The sequence below is a fragment of the Perognathus longimembris genome, chromosome 12 (genome assembly GCF_023159225.1).
Source record: "Perognathus longimembris pacificus isolate PPM17 chromosome 12, ASM2315922v1, whole genome shotgun sequence".
Classification (NCBI taxonomy): domain Eukaryota; kingdom Metazoa; phylum Chordata; class Mammalia; order Rodentia; family Heteromyidae; genus Perognathus; species Perognathus longimembris.
This window is the reverse complement of record NC_063172.1, coordinates 39473976-39498954: the sequence shown is the minus strand read 5'-3', so window position 1 is coordinate 39498954 and position 24979 is coordinate 39473976. Positions and strand designations below refer to the sequence as shown.

At 40.3% G+C, this 24979-nt stretch overlaps 1 protein-coding gene across 2 annotated transcripts in view; it reads right to left on the bottom strand.

The window, feature by feature from the left end:
* Positions 1-24979, bottom strand: part of Pskh2 (protein serine kinase H2) — a 68315-nt gene that overhangs the window by 7811 nt on the left and 35525 nt on the right. Inside the window, exons 1-2 of one of the 2 annotated variants that reach the window (XM_048358390.1) lie at positions 7969-8627; positions 1992-2658 (exon numbers count right to left, since the gene is read on the bottom strand). In XM_048358390.1, coding sequence (XP_048214347.1) covers positions 1992-2658; positions 7969-8156 — 855 coding nt within the window. In that variant the 5' untranslated portion in view covers positions 8157-8627. Of the gene's footprint in view, positions 1-1991; positions 2659-7968; positions 8628-24979 lie in introns of those variants that run through there. The other variant, XR_007212742.1, reaches the window with a different exon arrangement.

The following is a 24979-nucleotide window of genomic DNA, read 5'->3' as shown; positions in this document are numbered from 1 at the left end:
CCACAAGAGTGAGGCCATAATGGGCTCATTTATACAATTCCAGATAATATCCACACCTCAAGATCCTTAGTCACACCTACATATTCCCTTGTGCCATGAAGGGTAACAGTCACAGTTCTTGAGTAGGGTTTGGATCTCTTCACTGGGCAATTATTCTATCTACTGATCCTATGCTTCCAGTGTTAACGGTTATCCTAACTCATAAATAAATGTGCACATCTAAAAACTACTAAGCTAGCCAATAAGGACTAATTTAACAAAAGTATGATGACATAAAAAAACATGATGTTATATTCTTTTCTGAGTCTATCACTCTAGGATGTTATAAACCAAATGCCCTTTGTCTCTCCAGAGAAATTATTATACTGAAACTCAACACTCCCGTGTGGTGGAATTTATAAACAGTGCTCCATGTTACTTTTCTCATCACTATGACAAAATATCTGACGGAGCCACTTACTTAAGAGAGATAAGATTTATTTTGTCTCATGGTTTCAGAAGATTCAGTCTTGGCCTACTTCATGCTTTTGGGCATCGCATCATGGTAACAAGAGTGTGTGGAGAGCAGGGTTGCTCATTTTATGGTCAATAAGAAAAGATGGGCAAAGAGTTGCCCAGGACAAGATACAACCCAAAGACACACTCCTAGTGACCCACTTCCTCCAGGTTTGCCCACCTCACAAGATTTCCTCCAAAAATAGAGCCAAGCAGCTGGGGGGTTATAGGGAGAGCATCATTCAACACATGAGCTTGTGGAGAACATAACACATTGAAATCATGGCGGGCTTATAAGGAAGTAGATAAGTAGTTAATTTAATAGCTAAATTAAACATGAGGCTCTAATCTCATAAGATTAGTGTCCTTATCAGAAGGGACAGCTGAAAGCATGTTCTCTGTCTCTCTCCTCTTTTGCTCTCTGTCTCCCTCTCTCTCTCTGCACAAAGAAGAGGTCAGGAGAGCACACCACACCTGACAGCCATTTGCAAGCCATGAATAAAATCTAACCTACCAACACCTTGATGATGAGCTTCCCAGCCTTTGAAACTGTGAGAGTAAATTTTTATTGTTATGGCACCCAGTCAGTGTTATTCTGTTATAAAGCCTGTGCTAAAGAAGACACTGGGAGATATTAAAATAAAATATTAATATGATAAGCATGCCTGACAAACACAGGAAAGAGAATTGAGGGAATGTAAGAGTACCAAAGTTTTGTCAGAGTACAGAAAAATTTTCAATTTTGCATTTGAGTTGTGACATTTAAATTTTAAATAGGTATAATCAAACTACTGACATTTTTTTATGAGAAGTCAAAAGCAAAATAAAATTCACATGAAAAGAATTTCCTACTTGGTTGGGCTTCCCACACACTAGAATTGGCAATTTTCCTTCCCTACTGAAAACAACTAAAAGTTAACAGGTTCACAAACACATAAGAGTTCCAAGTTTAAATACTGGGTAAATACTTCACACAAGCTGTGAGGTTAAACATTTTACTGAGAAAACTGTGCTATAGAAAGGGCTGGAGACTTCTAGATTTAAGGCAGAAAATCTGTTGCCAAACACCCAAGCATGGTGCTGAGCTTCTGAGTAAACATTCCTAGGCCCACTCAGATTCTGCATACCAAAGGCAAAAGCTGCAGCCTAACCCACTTATCTACAAGATTATCACTGTCAAGTGCTAACCACAAGGTGGCTTGGTAATCAACACCCTTGAGAACTAAAGACTCTTTTCAAGGGCCAATTTTGCCCACCCAAGCACATTTAACAAGGAGACATTTGGGTATTCTTGAATCTAGTGAAGAGAGGCCAGGGATGCTGGCAAGCCAACATCCTGCAAATGCACAGGATGTCCACGATTCTGAACAGGCCACCCGCCATACCAAATCATCTAGTCCTAAATGTCCGCAGTGCCATAGCTGTGAAGAAGAAAAAGAAAAAAAAAAAACACTCATTCTGGGTCAACACTATACAATAAATTACTGATCGCTTACCTCTCCTATATAATGATATTTGCCTTTAAGAATCTTCTTGTAAAGCTTTGAATGGCTTTCATCATCAAAAGGCAGGGATCCACTAAGTAAAACATATGTGATAACACCCAAAGCCCACATGTCCACAGCACTGGTATAAGGCTTCCGTAACAACACCTCAGGGGCTATGTACTCTGGGGTCCCACAGAGTGTCCTCATCATCCAGTCACCCCTGTTATTCCCAGAGTGAGCCAAACCAAAATCTGTGATTAAAATTTTTGACTCCGCACCCGGATGATAATACAAGAGATTTTCAGGTTTTAGGTCCCTATGAGTTATTCGCAAACCGTGCAAATAGCGAATCCCATCGGCCACCATCTGGAGGATCCGGACAGCATCCTGTTCTGTAAAAGATCCCTGAGCAAGGAGTCGATCAAACAGCTCCCCTCCCGTAGCCAGTTCCATCACCATGTACACTCGATCCTGGACCTCAAAAATCTCCATGAGCTGCACAATGTAATGGTGGTTCACCCGCCTCAGGACGCTCAGCTCAGCTTCACATGCTTCTCGGCCTTCTCGCTCTCTGGTTTCCATCACTTTTATTGCAAAAGGTTTCTTGGTAGTCTTCTGCTCCACCCTGACAATCTTGCTGAATCTGCCTGTTCCAATGAGAGCTTTGATATCATATCTGTGGGAAGAAAACCAAGCCATATCCTCTGAAGAGATGATGCTCAAAATCATTTGAAATTCCTACTTTATATCATCAGTTCTATCCTCATATCTCCCCTACCATATACTCTTGCTTAGTACTGCTTGTGCTTTTCAAAGCCACCCCAGATTCTCTGTTGAAATAAAAGTAGATGATAGATAGTCTTAACTACCCTCCATCATGTGTCAATAGTTGTGCTTCAAAAAATTATAGTGATATAATAATATATATCTTTTACAGATAAGAAACTTAAAGAAATAGATAGATGAGAGAGAGAGGGGAGGGGGGCAGTGATTCATGCCTGTAGTCCTAGCTTACTCAGGAGACTAAGATTTGAAGATCATGGTTCAAAGCTAGCCCAGGCAGGAAAGTCTATGGGACTCTTATTTCTAATTAACCACCAAAAAAGCTGGAGGTGGAGCTATGGCTCAAATGGTAGAGCACTAACTTTGAGCAAAAAAAAAAAAAAAAAAGCTCAAGGACAGCACTCAAGCTCTGAGTTCAAGCCCTAGAACCTGCAATTTTTTTTTTTTAAAAAAAGGAGTCTTTTCCTAGGTCTCACACACTGTAGCTAGATTGGATCAAATTCAAATCTAAGTCTTTCAAATGTGTTTCACCAAAATTTTCTTAGACCTTTTAGGACCTCCATCAATGTTCCTCAATATGTGCTTTTTAATTCTTTCTCAAGCACATCACATACAAGGAATAAAAAAGAAGCTTTACCTGTTTATAACCTTGGGATTAACACACACACACACACACACACACACACACACACACACACACATTATTAGATTAGGAGACAGGATATGACTAGTTCGTCTCTTTAGATTACCTCACTGAGAGCCCACAGCAGTCCTTAGCATAGAAACAGCAACTGTGGTTGTGTGATTGTTATTCCTACATTGGTGAGAGAAGATGTGACCACCATGCAGCAGTTTCTACCACCTCCTGCATTTGCAATTTCTAAGCAGTAAAGAGGATCCTAGCAGGATAATATACATCAATAAGACCTCAGGAAGTAAATATGGATAATATCTCACAGAAAGACCAGGTAGCCAGTTGAGATTTCAAAGGCTAATGTTCTTAAGACTGGATTTTCTGTGTAAACTAATACTTAAATTTAGGACTCCTGTGGGATTTAGTCCTCTATCTTTATTAAGGAAATGTTGAGAAAAAGGAAGACTTAAAATTCTTCTTTCACATCTGGAAACAATATTAAAGCAGGATTTAGCCCCATCTCTCATTGTACAGATGGAAAAAAACTAAGAACAGGTTAACTTGTTTGTTATTTTAACTCCAGTCAGGATTAGAACCCAGATTTATTTTCTTATACTATAATTGAATATTCTTCACACTTTATTAAAATCTCTCCCAGGAAAGATGACAAAGGAAGAAATGTGCCCAGGCAGTGTCCACAAGGAAGGTTAACTTTTGATGATATGTACTCTATACCAAAGTTTCAAGTGCAAATACCCATGTGCTCTTCACAGCCTTAGTTCTTTTTGCCAATCTTATTCTTCCTGTAATTTTTGCTTTTGCCTACTCCTTCCTTATAGTCTCATGCTTAGTACACAAAAATGACATTCTGCTGGACCAACTTTCTCCTACATTGTGAATTTAATTTTCTGGACAATTATCTTATCAAGCCAGATAACAATTTAATAATCTTAAATAGACCCTTTCTCTCTTCCCTGTCCAACTCTGCTTTTTCATTCATGTAAGCTCCCAGTATGACTCTGAAGATAATCACAAGAATTTCAAGGTTTATAGCTTTTCAGAATAACCAAAATTGGGGGGACAGAAGCACTTGGCAAGTACTTAGCATTATGCTGTCAAAACTACCAGCAAACTGCTCAGGAATTAATCATTGGCTGTCAGTCAAGCTACCCTTTTTGAGGATCTATTTTCTTTTGTCCAAATCAAAGGAGATTTATTCAATATTCTTAAGGGGGGGTGCACAGGGAGACTTCATGTACCAAATAATTGAAGAAAATGCTGGTAAGGAAAGAGTGAGCTTCAAACCAATATTTTGAATAGTGGAAATAAATGACCTCACATTGTTTATAATCTGCAGTCACATCTTATAACAAATTCTTCTAACTGTAGTCTTACTTGGGGGGGGGATCTCTGCCATCCGTGGATATTGACCACCTGTCACTATAACCTTGAACAGCACATGGCAATGAAGATGAAGCACTAAATGATGAATAATGCATATTGTTTCTGAATCATCATATCTTCAAAATATTAAAACATTAAGTGAGATGGAATCAAACAGAAGAGAATGCCTTACAATATCTTGCCATTCTCTCTGTCTCTCCTCTTCTATCCCCACCTCCCACAGAGCAACCTCAAGTTCATTTTGTGGGTGGTATAATTTCACATCATCCCTGAGAGTGGGTAGATTGGAAATACCACTTCAACCCCAGCTGCTGTGAGCAGGGAAATTTTTTACTATGGATTAACAAAATAGAAACATGGAAATAATTATATTGTCTGAGAGAAAAAATCATCATAAACTCTCTAGAAGGGAATATAGTCAGATTTAAATTCTATCATTTCTATTATGCTTAGCTTTAGAATCCTATGAAATACATGACTATAACGGAATCATAATGGAGAAGAAAGACATCTGCATTCTAAGGCGCAATTGTGTATTAATTTCAACAAATCATTTAACCTTCTTGGGCTCAATTCCTCATCAGTTAAAGATGAGCTTTTGAAGGCTGGGAGTTTCACTCAAGCTGTAGACACTAAAATGTCAAACACACACACACACACACACACACACACACACACACACTAAATTAGTCTTAGAATATAGAGATGAATGTCAGGACCATGGTTGCTTAAGTCCCTCAAAATCATTTTGTCCATGATGAGACAGACACGTATGCTTTTGCTGTCCTTCTTGTTGGCTGTCTGTGGCCATCTTCCTTTGTATGTCCTTCAAATGATATTATGAGTGCACAAATAGTCTTTGGCAGAACAAAGGTTCCCCATTCCTACATGGATCTACCTCGTGCATAGGAGTTAAAGGGATGTATAAAAACCAAAGCCATGTAGCCAATTTGGTCTCATCAAGACTTCAAATCCACTCAGATTCTAATTCACCCACAGCATCTACCTTGGTTCTTGTCTAAGCTTAGCAGCTGGTAGACTTACTACCTTGGTCATCATTGTACTTGAAGTTCTCTAGCAAAGTGGGAAATGGCTCTTTCTAGGCTCTGGGCACAGCACTGTGAAGAAGCAAGCAGACCACACTAGAAAATGCCTGGGCGATTCACGATTGTGTCCCACCAAATACTGATGGGGGAAGAAGAACCCTCTAAGGAATTTTCCTTTTATTTTGTGGGTTTTCTGTTTTCTTTTTTTGAGATAGGGTCTTACTACGTATCCTACTTTGTCCTCAAACTTGAGATCTTTTTGTCTTTGTCTCCCAAGGGCCGGTGTGACAGGTGTGCATCAGCAAGCACAGCTTAGATAAATTTACCTCTTGAGACAACCAGTCTGCAGTCATTGCTCGTTCCATATTCTGGGCCAGCAAGGTTTTACTTTTATTTTGTGATGAAAAGCATAATCATCCCACTAACAACTAAATGAGGGTTGTGCAACACAATATAAGCACATTGCTTTAGTTATCTGTACATGAATTAGATATTACCATCTATTCCCATGTTACAGAAGCAGAAACAGGAAGATGAAAGGAGTATTCTAAATGGCACAGCATGAGAAGTCAAATAGTGGCATTCTTTAGAAAGGCGAAGTTAAGAGTGCTAGCCTTGAGCAAAAAGAAGCCAGGGACAGTGCTCAGGCCCTGAGTTTAAGGCCCAGGACTGGCCAAAAAAAAAAAAAAGCAACTTTGCAAAAGAAAGGTATTTGGGCTGGGAATATGGCCTAATGGCAAGGGTGCTTGCCTTGCATATATGAAGCCCTGAGTTCGATTCCCCAGCAACACATATATAAAAAACGGCCAGAAGTGGCACTGTGGCTCAAGGGGCAGAGTGCTAGCCTTGAGCAAAAAGAAGCCAGGAACAGTGCTCAGGCCCTGAGTCCAAGCCCAGGACTGGCAAAAAAAAAAAAAAAAAAAAAGGCAAAGTTAAAATTCAGTAAAAAAAAAAAAACAGACATCAGGAAGGAGGTACTTGAAAGGAGTGGGGTGGGGTCAAGGGGAAAAGGATGGAAAAATGAAGTCGAAAAGATGGAGAAAATCCAGTCATGAAGCTTACAAAATTAAGAAGAGTGAGGGAAGAGGTGGGTAAGGGAGAGATGGGTGAGAATGTTGAAAAGGGTAGCCTTGATTGAGATATTCATAAACTGCCTTGTTAGATGGCAATTCCTTTGTACAGCTAATTAAAGATAATTTTTGAAATCCAAAAAAAGTAAAAAGAAATAAGATAATGAAGGAATATTGTCAACAATTTTATACTCCCATATTTAATAATCTAGCTGAAATGAACCAATCCTTTCAAACACACATAAAGCCATAGATGATAAAACTAATAGCAGATGGGAATGAATCTCAAGTCTATTTGTCTCAAAAGCCCCTTTCTAGTTCACTAGCTACCATTCCACTTTCTAGAAATCTGTTGAGCACCCCTTCCAAGCCATACCTAGTTGAGCTCAGACTCAGTAAAAGCTCCCCTCTCCATGTGGAGTTAAGGAGGGTTTGGGAAGCCTTGCCTTCCAGTTCCAAGAACAGTAATTCCTTTCTCTTCTTGCTCTGCTCTTCCTCTCCTTTAACTACCCATGCTTTCCTTATTTAGAGCTGGTAAAGAGAAATTGCACTGGACACCTACTAAAAAATGCAAGTAAGCCTGTATTCCAGACTATTGCTGTGGAACACAAAGATACAACCCTCTTGAAACTAAAATAAAGGAATGTTGCTGACACTAAAGTGGGGTGGTACTGAAGTGCTGAAGGTGATTGTGAAAGGATTTCCACACAATTGACCACCAGCATTTCCTAGTCAATTTTTCTAGAAGTTAGGCTTCTACCCTCCCACAGAGACAGAGAGAGGGTAATACTTGATGAAAATTAAAAGGGATGAGTCCATGTCTTTGAAAAAGACATCCAGGGTTGTAAAAGATAAGCATCTGAACAGGCAAAGAAAGAATTTCGAGCAATTTAAGGCCTAAATTACATTTTGTTATTATAATATAGAATAAACCCCTCTCGAGTTTAGGCAAGCTGCCATAAACTTGCGGGTGGTCTTGCACCCTGGTTTGTCTTTTCTGAACCCAGTCCCAGGCCACTCCTTCCTTCATGCTTCGCGAAGGTCTTTACCTGGCAAGGACTCGGGAATCAAACTTGGCTCGGAAGAGAGCCACCTGCATCCTCTGAGCTGCCTGAGCCGCAGTCCCCTCCGGCCAGGGCCCCGCACTACCAGTGCTGCCTTGGCGTTGGCCTTGGTGCTTGACGCTGGCCAGGGTGGGCGGCTCTGAGACCACCTTCCTGCTGGTCCCACAACCCATCCCCTGCCACGAGCGCTCCACTGGGCTCCAGCAGCTGAGGGACTCTGGAAACAGGGCTCCGCAGACTCCTCATTTATGGGCAGAGCAACTGGGAGGAGGCGGACAGAGCCACCTGCTGCCAAATCAGATGGAAAGAACCCCCTGGTGGGCCCTTTGTTAGCAAGATAACACCCAGAAGAGACAGCTCCAAGATCAAACACCACTAGCAGGTTAGCTGTAGAATTTAACAAGGCAAGAGCAAAGGGGACCATAAGGCAGAAGCCTGACTTGATTCTCTGGACCTGGCTTTTCTATTCTCCAGAGAGCAAGTGAACATACAAAATCCCAAGATTGTATACAGAAGACTGTACCTTTTAGAAGACCTTAATGTCTCCATGTCTGATTCCTATCCAGATAACAAGAACATAAAATACATGTACACATACAGACACATATGTGTTTGTGACTAGGTATTTAAATTCTAAGAAGCTGTATTATTCAAAAGTATAACATGTCAAATACTCCATTGTATTATATAAACAGTGGATGCTGGTCTGTGACACCACTCCACTAATCCATCTTGGATAGGAAAACAACCGATGTCTAGAACTCAGGCAAATACCCTAGACAAATACAATCACAGGAAAGGAATACAAGAGAAACAAAACTGATGGGGCTAGGAATATGGCCTAGTGGCAAGAGTGCTTACCTCATATACATGAAGCCCTGGGTTCAGTTCCTTAGCACCACATATATAGAAAAGGCCAGAAGAGCCACTGAGCAAAAAGAAGCCAGGGACAGTGCTCAGGCCCTGAGTCCAAGCACCAGGACTAGCATCAAAAAGAGAGAGAGAGAGAGAGAGAGAGAGAGAGAGAGAGAGAGAGAGAGAGAGAGAGAGACAGAAACAAAACAATCAAACAGACAAGAATATATATATATTTATTTATCTATTTATAAATATATATTTATATAAATGCAAATGGTACGGTTTCACATGGGATGATGATAATAGTTGCAACAGTGGTATAACTCTTGTCTCTGTAATGTGGAGTTCATTTCACTTGGCATCATGTTATGTGATCATATGGGTGCAGTTATTGGGGTAATATGATCTTCTACCATGACTGGCCTAATCCGGTACTAGCTATTCCCTATGAGGGACACCATAGGGTTTATGTTTCTTCGGGTCTTGGTCACTTCACTTAATATGATTTTTTCCAAGTCCTTCCATTTCCTTATGAATGGGGCAGTGTCATTCCTTCTGATGGAGGCATAGAATTGCACTGCGTATATGTACCACATTTTCCTGATCTAATCATCTACTGAGGGGCATCTAGGTTGGTTCCATGTTTTAGCAATGACAAATTGTCCTGCGATGAACATAGTTGTGCTGGTGGCTTTAGTGTGGTTTTGCTTGTAATCTTTTGGGTAGATGCCCAAAACTGGAGCTGCTGAGTCATAGGGGAGCTCTATGTTTAGCCTTCTTAGGAACCTCCACACTGCTTTCCAGAGGGGTTGAACAAGCTTGCTGGTTAATTGAAGATGAAGTTTTGAGGACTTTTCTATGCAGGTTTACTTTGAGCAGAATCTCTCAGATCTCAACCTCCTGTGTAGCTACGAATACCAGTGGGATCCACCAACTTGACTTACGATCTTATCTTTAACTTAGTCCATACGTCCATTTATACATACCTTTAGAATATATGTGAATGTGTATATATAAAATAGAAACAATATGTTTATAAATACCACTTTACTATGTTTTTATATATCACTATATTGATTCACTAATTTATAGTATCTATATATTATATAATTTTTATTCATTAATCGATAGTCATAAATTATATATGTATGGGTATGGGGATGCAAGAAATGAAATTCATTTGAGGCCAAATAGGTAAAGATCAGATGCCTAGCAAACTGTAAAACCCTGTATGTGTCCCAAGCCTCCCAATTTCTAGTGCTTTTTTGATTGCATCTTTCCTGTGTAATTATATTTAGTCAGTAGTGTGATTTTACAGGAAATGCCTATCATGAGTAAATTAATCATGAATTCTCCCAAGAAATGTATTTTGAAGGAAAATTCAAAATACGGCTTGAGTAATGTTAGGAGAAAATGAATCCATCCTGCAAAGGGAAAGTAACACAAAATGAAGGACTTTCTGTGCAAAGAACTCTCAGAGTTCCCATCTACCAGGAGACAAAGAAGGTTAGCTCTAAGAAGGTGAACACATAGTGTTTTTCTATCTTGGCTTTTGAGATTCACAGAATAGGCTACACAAGGAAAAAGAAATGGAGAAGGAAAGGGAACAAAGAAGTCTAGGTGATACTCAAGGGTGCTACCTGTTCCTCAAGGAGCCTGGGGCAAAGATTGCTATGGTTAGTGTGGTCTGGCAAATAGAAAGAAACCCTGTATCTAAATTCTAAACCTACGCCACAGTGAAGGCACCAGGTAATAGCACAGGCCCGCTCTGCATGTCTGGTTTCTCTAGTAGCATGCTGCGATGAGTGGGTGCAGAAACCTCTAATGTGGGTATATCCTACACTCACTGGGGAAAGCTTTGTCAAGGTTCTCCCCCAAAGGCCAAACCACATGTTTTTATGAAAATTGGCTTATACAGTTAGTGATTTTAAACCGTTAAAAACAAACAAACAAAAAAAAACCAAACCATATAAAGCATAACTAATTGGTTCTCTCAGGGGAAGCCTATAAACTGGAAGTGTTGATGTTAGTGACTATTTGCCTGGAGATTAAAGTCCAAGTCTACTGCATTTAAAATTTGCACTTTCAAAGAACTTCAGAAAGACTTTTCAGTGTCCAGATTCCATGGCTGCCAAGTTGTAGAATGCAAGACATCCCCCTTCATCATTTGGGGAAGAAGGGGTATGCCGTCCTTGGTAATAGAGTTAGGTAAGCACTATGCCACATAACTACAGCCCCAACCAGCCCTCACCAGGTATCCAAAATTAAAAGAATCCTATGTAATTGTTTTAGCCCAGCTAATCTCTGAGAAAAACTATTTCCTAAATTCATACGTACAATATTATTCTCATACATTATGTCTCTTACATGGGTTTATTGTCTCTAATTGTCTCATTATAGGAGAGACTTTTTGAGCACTGAGACCACATTCTTTCACTTCTTAACTACTTATAGTAATTTAATAAAACTATCACAAACAGCTTTAGACTTCAGGTGAGTCAGTTTTAAATGAACATACATACATATATATATACATACATACATACATATATACATATATATGTATGTATGTATGCCTAATGTGTGGAAGCAGCTTCCTATAAAATTTTCATTAGCTAAATAAATAAACGAAAATGGTATCTGGCACTTACTTCAGTAAACTTTATTCCAGTGATGTTGATGAAGAGAAAGTACATGCATTGATCCAAACAACAACAACAACAACAAAACCTCCCCTCTTCTGTCTCTCATTTCAAGTTATAGATGCCTAGTACTCAAGACATTTAATAATAATTTTGTATAAATTCCTCTAAGTGTCCAGTCAAGGTTCCATCCTGCATCCAAATTTTTTAAACCGATGTTAGAAGGGTGCAGAGAATAAAATCCTAGTGATGAGAATCTGCATTGTTCTCATAACCCCAAACTATCTTCATGGACCACTACATACACACACACACACACACACACACACACACACACACACACACACACACCCTCCCCAGGCCTTCTTGGAAGTCCCTAACTTGAAGCAATTTTCAGGGAAACTTCACATGTCCCCGGTGGACATGTTGACTGCCTGAGTTGGCTGCTTTGTTTGACTTGTACTTAAACCCTGGACTCCCCGTACTATGCACCCCTTTAATATCTTGCTTTGTTCAGTGGTGGTGGTTCTTGGCCCTCTCCTCTGTGATGAATAAAATCTATTCTGTTGAAGTCTCTGTGTTGTTTCCTCATACCTACAATGTTTCTGAGGCATTAAAGATCCTGTAAAAACTTCCTAGAGGGCTGGGAATGTGGCTAGGTGATAGAGTGCTTGTCTAGTACTACATAAACAGAAAAGGTGGTAGAGTGTTAGCCTTGAGAAAAGGAAGCCAGGGACAGTGCCCAGGCCCTGGGTTCAAGTCCCAGGACTGGAAAAGAAAAACAAAACCAACAAACAGTACAAGAAATGTATCCACCCTGGGCACAAGCCAGAAAAGTTCCATTTGGAACATAAACCCAATTGTGGCCCATTACAAGGAAGGAGAAATAACTGGACTGGGGCCAGGAAGGAAGTGTTTAGGGATAGTGGACTGGTTGGGAGTAACCAGTCAGAGGCTAAAATATACATATATATACATATATACATGTGTATATATATGTATACATATATATGTACATGTACATATGCACATGTATACGTATATGTATATATACATATACGTATATACATATGTATATACGTATATGTATAAATAACAAGTAACAAAGGCAAGAATGCAAGTTTCTGTCCAGATGGAAAATGGACAGGTATGGACATTAGGTGGGTAAACAACTATGCCTCTTGATCTCCCGGCTCTGATTAACTTTGGAAGGGCAAGTTTAAATTGACTCCATTTAAGATAAGACTTCATCTCCTCTTACTCCTCTCCATAGTTCCTCGTTGTCAGGATTGACCTCGTCCTGAAGGTCTAGGTGCTCATTGCTTGGATAGCCCAGTTGGCATTCACAGGATTTGAACTCAAGGCCTGGGCACTGTCCCTGAGCACTCCTGCTCAAGGCTAGTGCTCTACAACTTGAACCACAGTGCTGCTTTCATCACTTGGCTGGTTCTCTTGAGCCAAGCTTCTGGCTCTTTACTGGTTAGTTGGGAGATGGAGTTTTAGAGGGATTTTTTTCTCTGTCCAGGCTGGCTTCGAACTGCAATCCAAGGAGTCTTAGCCATAAAAGCCCTTTTTATTTCCAAACAAAGCAAAGGAGAACACTAGGAATAGAGCTTACCTGTAACTTGTTGAGAATTGACCAAATACTTGCCAGAGTTCTGCTATAACACTTAGAGAACAGCAGACTGAATGAGATCCATGTGCCATCAAATCAAATCATCATTTAACCTTACTGGCAGGTGGAAGAGAACACAAATAAATTAACAGTCAAGATGGCAAAGGGTCAGGACAATGTAAAAGTCTCAGCTTCAGTGGATCCAAAGTGGCTGTGTCTTACATCCTGAATCAGCAGGCTTCATTAGTCATGTGTGATGAGAGATGGGTTGGATCTGGGCAAGGCTGTAGTGGCATCTCTCAGAGTCCCCTGGATAGATTGTCACACCTCCTGCTGGGTTGCCTGCAAAATTCTACACAGACTGGTTAAAGACATTTGAAATCTCCCAGTATTCCCTGGTTGCTTACTCTGAGTACTCTGGCTTTGTAGGCTGGTGCCCTACTGGTTTAAGCAGGGTGACAACTTTAAACAGATGTTAGAAGGCTTGGGCCTTTAACCATCTTCCTAGTCACAAAATCCACACGGACCAAAGGCCAACCAAGTCTGCTCTCTGCAGCAGCCACAACAGTTTCTGAGACTTAGAGGGGAAGACACCAATGCTACCCCAATGCAACCCTGTGGCCACCAAACACAACTCTGATGCTTTTAACCTTGGAGTAAGTCTCGGTTGCAACTCTTGTCATGATAGGCCTGCTATAAGCCCAACTCTAATCTGGGGGCGGGGGGGGGGGGGGTGAGGGCAAATTTGTAGATAGTTGTGGTGGATGCAAGTAGAGCACTCGGTCAGGAGAAGTTACCTTGTTACCTTGGTGGTCATCTGGGTGGGCTTAGGACAGCAGAATAGGTCCCGGGGGCAGTTTGGACCCCCCAAAAATGGGGGAGCAAATCCACCGGGGAGCCTATCCTGGGTTCCGGCACCAATGAAAGCATAGGTCCTGGCCATCCCAGAGGACCATGCGGAGATAATCACAGGCAGGAGAAGAAGGTTCATAAGGAGGTTTATTAGTAGGGCTATAGTTCCCACGGGAGAGGGAGCTACATGTTGTCTGCACCTTATCTAGGTGGCAGCTTCTCTCTCTGGGGGTAAAGGGGAAGTAGGTAGGTAGTGAGTAGGAGTGGCTCATTAGGTATGGGTGGGTCTGGGGTCTAGTGGGAGGAGCTGAGGACCTGAGGCTAGGGAAATGCTAACACCCCTAAAGAGTATTATACTTAAAAGGATTCAAGGCATTATGCTAAATTAAAACTTTGTGAAAGACTTTGACTATCATTTTAAGAAAATTCCGATTTTTCCCCTCTGGTGTAATATTTATACAGTATTCCATTCTTTCGTCAGTCCTTAGATTTCTTCAGTGAAACAAAGAGAGCCAAACAAATAATTAAGTGTATCCCAGGAGATGCTGTGCTTGGAAGCCCTAAAATGCAATGTCCTCTTATATCCAGAATCCAAAAAGATGTAACACAAAGACATTTTTTTAAACAAGTAACATAAAGAAGTCACTTCATTAGGAATTAGTTATTCCTCCAAAAGCTACAAGTTTATCATTGTTTTACAAGTTTTTAGCTCTCTTTAAGATCCCCTTGCTGGGATGAATCTTCTCTAAAGTGATCTCCTGCCTTAAATATCAATTTGAAGGTGTTCATCTTAGCCACTTCCTGACACCCTAAAGGCAGGAAGATTTGTTTTTGTAATGACAACCAGCATGGGGGCTGTTTTTAAGTCAATTTTTCATTGCATGGAGAGAGCTAAGCTATTTACTTTCAGAGCTCTCTTTCCATAAACAAATAATATGGTGCCACTAAGCAGGGGGCCTTTGTGTGAACTTGCAGAAGTAGGAACTTTCTTAACTGCCCTGCCACAGCATCTCACAATTAAAACACCTTCTGCAAAACAGAACAAAGTGATTCAGAGAAATCTCAAATATATTTTCAATTACTGATTGAAAGTATTCTTCATTCTATGACTACTGAATAACTCAGGTACATTTGTCCATTTTTATACTTAGTACTAAAGCATTAGGGTCTGGGATATAGTTCAGTGAGAGAAGTGCTGGCTTAGCATGAATTCACAAAATACTGCTGGGTGAAATGAAGAAAAAATCTAAATAGCAAGATCTCATCTTTCAACCTGCTAAACAAAGTAGATGCCTATGGCAAAGAATGGAGATCTCTAGTTCTCAGGCAGCAAAGAACTGAGGCCAGCTGAGAGTTGTGTGAGTGAACTTGAGAACAGACTCCAAGTCTCCACTGAGCACTGAGCACAGCCAGAGAGCAGCTTCGTGCGGCCTTAGCTCTGAAAGCAGCTTCAGAGTTCAAGTTCAGCCCTCAAGCCTGGTGAAAGTTATTTAGCCTCTCTCTGTGTCTTCCAATTTTGTTATCTCTAAGACTGAAATAATAATCACACAAATATTTTATCTATACCTTTGTGATCAAACTCTTTCATTTGGACTATATTTTGAACTTCTTTAGGGACTTCCACATCATTTTATAACCTATTGAAAGATATCTATATCTCTATCTATCTATCTATACACACACAAACACACACACACATGTGTATATATATATGTGTATATATATATATATATTTACTAACATTGAAAGAACATGTCCCGGCCCTCCCAGAGGACCATGTGGAGATAATCACAGGCAGGAGAAGAAGGTTCATAAGGAGGTTTATTAGTGGGGCCATAGTTTCCACGGGAGAGGGAGCTACATGTTGTCTGCACCTTATCCAGGTGGCAGCTTCTCTCTCTGTGGGTAAAGGGGAAGTAGGTAGGTAGTGAGTAGGAGTGGCTCATTAGGTATGGGTGGATCTGGGGGCTAGTGGGACTAGCTGAGGGAAATGCTAACAAACATGTTCTTTCCTCTTGCAAGGAAAAATTATAGACTTGAGTAGGAGAAAAGGCAAATACAAATGAAAAAAAAGAAGGATCAATTTATCCAAGATATTCAAGAGTAGAATTGAAGTACTATTGTTATTATTTACATGATATACTATTAATAGAATAATATTTATATAATGTGTACAATGATCATATATCATGTATTATTTATATTATGACTTTTAGTATTGTTGCTGTCAGTACTATTATTGTAAGAAACATATACAGATTCTTTTAGGTAATGGAAGTAGAGCTGTGGCTCAAAGTAGTAGATCACTAGCCTTGAGTGAAAAAGCTCAGGGACAGTGCTCAGGCCCTAAGTTCAAGCCCCACAACCGAAAAAAAAAATTACATATATATATATGTATATACACACATATATATATATATATATATATGCATACTAGTTAGGTGAAGTGCTATTGCCAAACAGCAACACTAGTACACTAATGGAAAAGTAATGGAAAAGATTAGCAGAGTCTTTAAGGAGAGCTGGACCAAATGTCCGGGAGACGCATACAGAAGCTCCCCTGGGAGCTCTTGGCCTGCTGCTAAGAAAAGAGTCCCTGTCTCAGAAGCAGGTCGCATTCAATCACATGGTGAGCAGCAGTTTATGGGGATGATGCAGGCTCAAAGACAGAGTCCAAAGACCTAAGACCTCCAATCAGCTGCCTTCCCCATTGTGGAAGAATGGCAGGACACAACTCTCCAGGCTGCCATATCCTAAGGATTCCATGCAATTAGTATCATATATATACATATGTATGTATGATAATTATATATAATATATGTGCATGTATGTGTGTATTAATTGAAAGAAAAATTGTCCCAGAGGAACCACAGACCATAGACAAAGTCACTTAGAGCAAAGAGTTTATTGCCAGTAGGACCAGTAAGGCCAAGTTCCCACAGAGGAGAGGAAAATGGCACCTGAACTCTCTTTTGGGGGGTCTTTGTACCCTCATGCAACTAAGGTGGGAGGTGCTCCGCCTGCCCCTCAGGTAGCTAGGGGCGGAGTCGCATTGCCAAGGGCAGAGCATATGGGCTGGGTGACATCTATAAGCTTACAGGTACAACCAGAGGAAGGGGACACAAGAGGATCATCAACAATAGAAGCTACAGTTTCACATGGCATGTTGAAAGTAATTACAACAGTGATATCAAAATCTAGAGATACAGGGGCGGAGTCGCATTGCCAAGGGCAGAGCTTATGGGCCGGGGGACATCTATAAGCTTACATTAATGGAGTGATGCTTGAATATTTACACAAACTATTTTCAGGTAAGAATTCTCTAAAGTGAAAGAAAATCAACTCTTGTATTTTTAGGATGTTTACACAGCTTTCATAAACATCTGAAAACTAATTTCTAACTTGTCAACATTTCTTAGCTACTGATACCTGAGCATGGTGGGTTCTTGTTCTCTGACGGTGTAAACATAAAGCCAGGAACGGTGAGTGCAGTTATAGTAAGGTAACAAAGAGTTTATTTACCAAAGAGAAAGAAAAAGCCATTCCCCAGGAGTGCACGGGGGAACTCAGAAGCAGGTGTCAACCACATGGCTCTTGACCGCAGCTTTTAGTGCCCCCCACTTCCTTCCCTCCCTCCTCTAAGTGATCTGTCAGATTGTGATTGGTTAATTTGAAACAGGAAAGAAAGACCCTCTTCTGGGTGGTAGCCACAAGATGGCCGGCTGACCTGAGTTGGCAATATCTTAGATGTCCCCCCAGTTGGGAAAGGGGAATGCGCCTGCCTGAACTGGAATGCTAATGTTTTCCTTCACTATTTACTGAAAGATGCCTGGAATTCTCTGTTATGGTGCAGAACGAAACACTTTGAAACATTAACAGGAGCCAGACACTAGCAGCTTACATTTGTAATCCTCAGTTCTTGGGAGGCTGGAAATTAAAGGATCATGATTTGAGGCTGGCCCAGAAAGAAAGATTTACAAAATTCCATCTCAACCAATAGTTTGAAGAAGAGCTTGTCCCTGCCACTCTCAACTATCTAGTAGGTTGAGATTGAGATGAGCAAATTCAGGGCAGAAAAGTCAAAAGACTTTATCTTAAACAGAAGATGCTAGTTATGGGTGTGCACACCTGTCATACCAGGTAGTGTGGGAAGATGAATGGCACAGACTCAGAGAAGGAAGTAAGATACTAAATCAGAAATAGCCTTTACCAAAAAGAAGGAGGAGGAGGAGGAGAAGGAGGAGGAGGAGGAGGAGGAGGAGGAGGAGGAGGAGGAGGGGGGGGGAGGAGGAGGAGGAGGAGGAGGAGGGGGGGGGAGGAGGAGGAGGAGGAGGGGGGGGAGGAGGAGGAGGAGGAGGAGGAGGAGGAGGAGGAGGAGGAGGAGGAGAGGAGGAGGAGGAGGAGACAGAAGAAGGAAGAAGAAGAAAAAAAACAACAACAACAACTAGGAGGAGGAGGCAGGAAGAAAGAGGAGAACCAAGTGTAAGAATTCAATCCTAAGTACTGCCTAAATATAATTGCTAATGGGGAGGAGGAGGAAGGAGTTGGGGATGTGGCCTATCATGTTTAGGCTCTGAGTTCTATCCCAGGCACAGTAGAGAAAAGTCAGCCAAAAGAGAAAAATCAGACAGAAGAGAATCTTGAATCATTTTGAGTTGCTCTCATGTATTGACACAACCTATGCAAGACACTGCTCAGAGGGTCATCACTGCCACACAAATCTTTCTCCTTAGGGAATGGCTTTCTCTTCCATTAATTGAACCCTTGCTAGTTCTTTCCTTTCCAACAGCTAATCTATGACCAAGTTTTCTCCCCACAACACTTTAGACAACCCTGCCAGGGATTGAAATTGGATGTCATAGTTCCTTTCAAACAATCTCAGAATACAGAACACAGTCCCACAGCCCAAAAGAAAATTATGGTCCAGTAAGACCTGTTAGCATTTCCCTAGCCTCAGGTCCTCAGCTCCTCCCACTAGCCCCCAGATGCACCCATACCTAAAGAGTCACTCCTATTCACTACCTAACTACTTCCCCTTTACCCCCAGAGAGAGAAGTTGCCACCGGATAAGGTGCAGAGGCCATGTAGCTCCCTCTCCCATGGGAACTATGGCCCCACTAATAAACCTCCTTATGAACCTTCTCCTGCCTGTGATTATCTCTGCATGGTCCTCTGGGATGGCCGGTACATATGCTTTCAAGACCCAGTGTGAACATGTTCATTGCTCATTTTCTACACCTGATTATCAGCTCCTCTGGTGTCCCAGTTGTCAAGGGTCATCTAACCTCAGAAATACTAGAGAATGTTTTCATCTCAATTTTTCTTCTCCATCAGGTGGAGTATTTGTTCTGAAATAATTTTTCCCCCAGAAAAATACTATTTCTTCGGTGGTTTACTTCAATTTTCAAATACATGCTGGGTACTTGAATGAAGTTATAAATTTCTGGGAGGAAAATTAACTCTCAGTTTATTAAAATTGCATCCATGATTTGTCTCTATGTGTTTGCAACCTTAAAAATGTCAATTTTATAATCACCTACCAAGAAAATAGCTAAGATAAGGAGTCAAATAAATAAAATCCAGAGTTTAAAAGCAAGTTCAATATTTGTCTTTCCTAGATTTCTTACCCTTGATTTCTGTCTTGCTTTGATCTCAGTTCTCAATCTTAATGCTTAAAACTATCCAGGCTCTGTGGCTCACACCTGTATTCCTAACTACTCAGGAGGCTTAGCTCTGAGGACTGAGGTTCAGATCCAGTCTGGACAGGAAAGTCTATAAAACTCTTATCTCCAATTAATCACCCAAAAGCTGGAAGGGGAGCTATGACTCACATGGAAGAGTGCTAGCCTTGAGCACAAAAACTTCCATAGAAACAAAATATGTTTCAGTATGAAACATATTGGAGGTATCTGAAAATTAATGAACAGCCTCCAAAATCATGTATTTCTGCTGTGGCTATGACATTTATATCAAAGGACCTCTGGGCCTCTTTCCTACCAAAGATAGCAAGGGCTGTTAGTATAAAGTTTTGGCCTATTTCAAATTTTTCTTAGTGACATTTTCTTAGCCTTACAATGTAAAATAACAACCTTTCTGCCTATCATAGCTCATTTTTTAGTATCCTCTTCGAAATAATATTCTCTTGCATAACAATGCCATTTGTTATTTCCAATAGTGAGTTTTCCATTATTAATGCCTGTAATTACCACAAATTACTGTTGTAGCAAGGCAGGCCTTTGGATCACTGCCACTAAAATGGAAAGAAAAAAGAAAAGAAAACTGTTCAAAGAGAGGAAGAAAACATTATTAGACTAGCAAGTTTTAAAATACATTTGAATTTAAAAACACAAGTTTCTCAACTTAAAACTGAATATTTATGAGATAACATGATGTAAGAGTTTTCTAATGCTTTAAAAAAAAGTTACACATTAGAATCTTCAAAAAAATTTTCAGAAGAATTCTGATTTGTTTTTTTCTTTTTTGTTGGTTTTAGGGATTGAACTCTGGGCATGGGCCCCATCCCTGAGTCCCTCTGTGCTCAAGGCTAGCACTCTACCACTTGAGCCATAGTGCCATTTCCAGTTTTTGAGTGGTTAATTGGGGATAAGAATCTCAAGGGGACTTTTCTGTGTAGGTTGGCTTTGTACTGCAATCATCAGATTTCAGTCTCCTGAGTAACTAGGATTACAGGTGTGAGCCATCAGCACCTGGCAAGAGTTATGACCATTTATTTATTTATTTATTTATTTATTTATTTTTGCAAGTCCCAGGCCTTGAACTCAGGGCCTGAGCACTGTCCCTGGCTTCTTTTGCTCAAGGCTAGCACTCTACCACTTGAGCCACAGCACCTTTTCTGCCTTTTTCTGTATATGTGGTGCTGAGGAAGCGAACTACATTGTCTTCATGTATGCTAGGCAAGTACCCTACCACTAGGCAAGAGTTCTGATTTTTAAAGGTTCTGAATTACCTAACCAAAGTTGATTATCCAGTCAACTGTATGGGAAATGCTGGATTCAAATTAAACAATTTGAAGTACTGGAAGATTTCTCAGAAACATTGTCATTATGCATATTAACCATGGTTCCAGTACTTGTTGCATTTTCCAAACTATTCACAGAGCAATCCTCTCCCACAGAGCTTTCATCAAGGATCCTGAAAACAGCGCAGGTATAGAGAAACTAAATGAAGGCAGCTTATAAATAACAGGGGAAAAGGCTGGTGAGAAAGAAGAACAAGATTTAGCATAGCAATAGCATTGTGGTGAAACTAATGATGGCTGAAGGAAAGAAAGAATAGGTAGGGGATAGCAGAATTCCTTGACACCTGGTGAGATGTCTAAAGAATCTATCAAGATATTAAACACCTGAAAGCTACTTGTAAAAAAAATACATATAGCATAAAACTTTGATGTGACACTTTTCAAATTAAATTTGTACTAGATAGATGAATTACATGAATACTATTTGCTAAAAAGTTATGGTGACCTCTTGTGGTTCAAGACCAAAATGACCCATTGAAAACAATTCTAATGTCCTGAGTAGATTTATTTTGATGTTCTGTTAGTTTCATTCAAGTGCTCATGAAAACTGGTTCCATCTCATACGTTCCTATAGTGATTGAAAAGTATAGGTTGCTGTTGTATCAGTTCACTTTTAAAATAAAGACAAGGTTTCCTAATTACTATGTATTGATAGTTGTTGTATGCAAATCTTTGTTTGGTATCTTTCACTGTAAAACATTTGTCATTGAGGGCTCCTTGGCACAAAATGAAACTTCCTTAACAAAGGCCCAGAAATGCAACAAATCAAGAAAGGTTGGACAAATGGTACTGCATCAAACTACAGACCTTCTGCAGGGCAAAGGACATAGCTTGCAAGATTAAAAGAAAGCACACAGATTGGGAAAAGATCTTTACTGGCCATACAACTAGCAAAGGCCTCATATCTAAAATATATCCAGAACTAAAAAAATTAAATTCCTCCAAAACAAAACCACGAAGAACCAACAGCCCCATCATCAAGTGGGCTAAAGATTTAAAAAGAGACTTCTCTGAAGAGGAAATGATAATAGCCAAGAGACATATGAAAAATTGCTCTACACCACATGCCATAAAAGAAATGCAAATCAAAACAACATTGAGATTCCATCTCACCCCAGGAAGGATGTACTTTATCAAGAAAACTAACAATAACAAATGTCGCAGGGGATGTGGCCAAAAGGGAACCCTACTTCATTGTTGGTGGGAATGTAAACTGGTTCAGCCACTCTGGAAAGTGGTATGGAGATTCCTCAGAAGGCTAAACATAGAGCTCTCCTATGACCCAGCAGCCCCACTTTGGGACATCTACCCAAAAGACCACAAACAAGAACACACTAAAGCCACCAGCATAACAATGTTCATCGCAGCACAATTTGTCATTACTAAAATATGGAACCAACCCAATTGCCCCTCAGTAGATGAATGGATCAGGAAAATGTACATATACATAATGGAATTTTATGCCTCTATCAGAAAGAATGACATCTCCCCATTCATAAGGAAATGGAAGGACTTGGAAAAAATTATACTAAGTGAAGTGAGCCAGACCCAAAGAAACATGGACTCTATGGTCTCCCTCATAGGGAATAATTAGCACAGGTTTAGGCTAGTCACAGCAGAGGATCACAAGAGCCCAATAGCTATGCCCTTATGAACAAATAAGATGATGCTAGGTGAAATGAACTCCATGTTATGGAAATGAGTGTTATATCACTGTTGTAATTACTTTCAACATGCCATGTGAAACTGTAGCTTCTTTTGTTGATGATCCTCTTGTATCCCCTTCCTGAGGTTGTCCCTGCACTAACACTGTATCTCATCTGAGTATCCTGGATACTGTATATACTGGTATTAGAACTAGGGAAGTGAAAGGGAATATCAAAATCAAGAGACAAAGGATAAAAAGACAAATGACTCCAAAAGCAATACTTGCAAAACCATTTGGTGGAAACCAATTGAACAACTCATGGGAGGAGAGGGAAAGAGGAAAGGGGAAGGGGGGGAAATGAGGGAGGAGGTAACAAATTGTACAAGAAATGTAACTATTGCCTTATGTAGGAAACTGTAACCCCTCTGTACATCACTATGACAATAAATAATTCTTTAAAAAAATTGTCAGCGAAAGACTGAACACTGTGAATGAATTTTATTATACCATTGTCAAAATACCCAGACATCAAAATTTCTTATTTTTAATCACTACTGTAAACCTCAGAGCCAGAGGGCAGAGTTTTTTTGTTTTGTTTTGTTTTTTGCCAGTCAAGGGCCTTGGACTCAGGGCCTGAGCACTGTCCCTGGCTTCTTTTTGCTCAAGGCTGGCACTCTGCCACTTGAGTCACAGCACCACTTGTGGCCATTTTCTGTATATGTGGTGCAGGGGAATTGAACCCAGGGCTTCATGTATACGGAGCAAGCACTCTTGCCACTAGGCTATATTCCCAGCCCGGAGGGCAGAGTTTTAATTTGGGTGTCTTACTAATGAAAAGAAAAAAGTAATTGTTTTGCCAGGATATAATAATAAGCAATAAAATCAGCCAACCTGAAAAATAAAGTATATGTTGCTGAAAAGATAAGAAGAATTGGCATGTGGTGAGGGGATGGAGAACAACATTGAAAGTTCTAAACCAGCCAGGGCCACATGGAAAGACCTTGTGTCAAAATAGCAAAGAAAAGCCTGGTGAGATTGTACCTATTGTAATCCTAACTACTTGGGAGGCAAAGTTAGGAGGACTGTGATTTGCAACCAGATCAAAAGTAAGTCAAATCCTAAACACACACACACACACACACACACACACACACACACACACACACACACACACACACGGGAGGGTGGGGAGGGAGAGAGAAAAAACAAGTAAGGTGTGGTGATTTACATCTGTAATTCCAGCTACTTGGAAGACTGAGGTAAGAAGATTGAAGCCTGAGACCAGTCTAGAATGAGAGACACAATTTGAAAAGCAAACTAAGAGCAAAAAGAAGAGGAATGTAGTTTAAGTGGTAGAGTATTTTGCCTAGTTGGCAAGATTCAAAGCCCGGAGTTCAAACTTTATCACACACGCGCGCACGCGCACACACACACACACACACACACACACACACACACAGGGCAAGATAAAGTATGTTTTAAAAAGTACTTCTTCATTTCTCTGTAAAACAGAGAACATTTAGTTCTCATTGAAGTACTAAGGAACGCTCTCAAGCATTTCAAATAAGCAGTCATTCCATACCTTTCAATCTTTTAGCTCACTTCTTTGTAGTCAAGCCAATGTAAACAGCTTCTCTCAGTGTTAATGAGTACTGATTGACTTTTCTCCTCTTCTCCTCAGTTTAAAATTCTTGCCATAGAACAAATTTTGTAATAAGAAATTAAAGTCATTGAAGAACAATGAAATATTGTGAAGGCACATACAAATCCAGGTCCAAGGTTAATTATTACAAAAAAGCAAAAAACATCATTGTATTAAAGTATAGAAGGTGAAACAGCAGGGCAAATTGTACATCTGGAATCACAGAGGCCACAGTAATAGCTCGCCACACCTGAAATTCCATTAGTCTTTTCCTCAAGAAGAAGAAAATGTGTAAGCACTCTTAAGTCATTCCAACTCAGTCAAGTGTAAATATTCTCACCTCTAACCTCAAACCTAAGGAGATGTTTATGGCTGGAGCAGATTGGAAAGTTAATGGCTCTGATGATAGATGGTTCACAAACACCCAGGTGTAAAAGAAGCAAGTTTATCCAGAACTGTGCTATGCCTAAGTGTGGTGGTAGCTCTTCTGAATCTAGAAGGGTCTTCACTGGCTTGTTGGGTTGTGGTGCTGAAGACATTAGCAAGTTTCCTGGGTTTTCTCCATGAAATCCACTTGAATCCATCTGGGATTCTTGAAGAAATATACACAGGCACTAAGATCATGGGGCCTAAAACTCTTTTTATTCAGGATTCCATTTTTCTTAGACTGATATGGGAGGTTTGTTTTGTTTTGTCAATC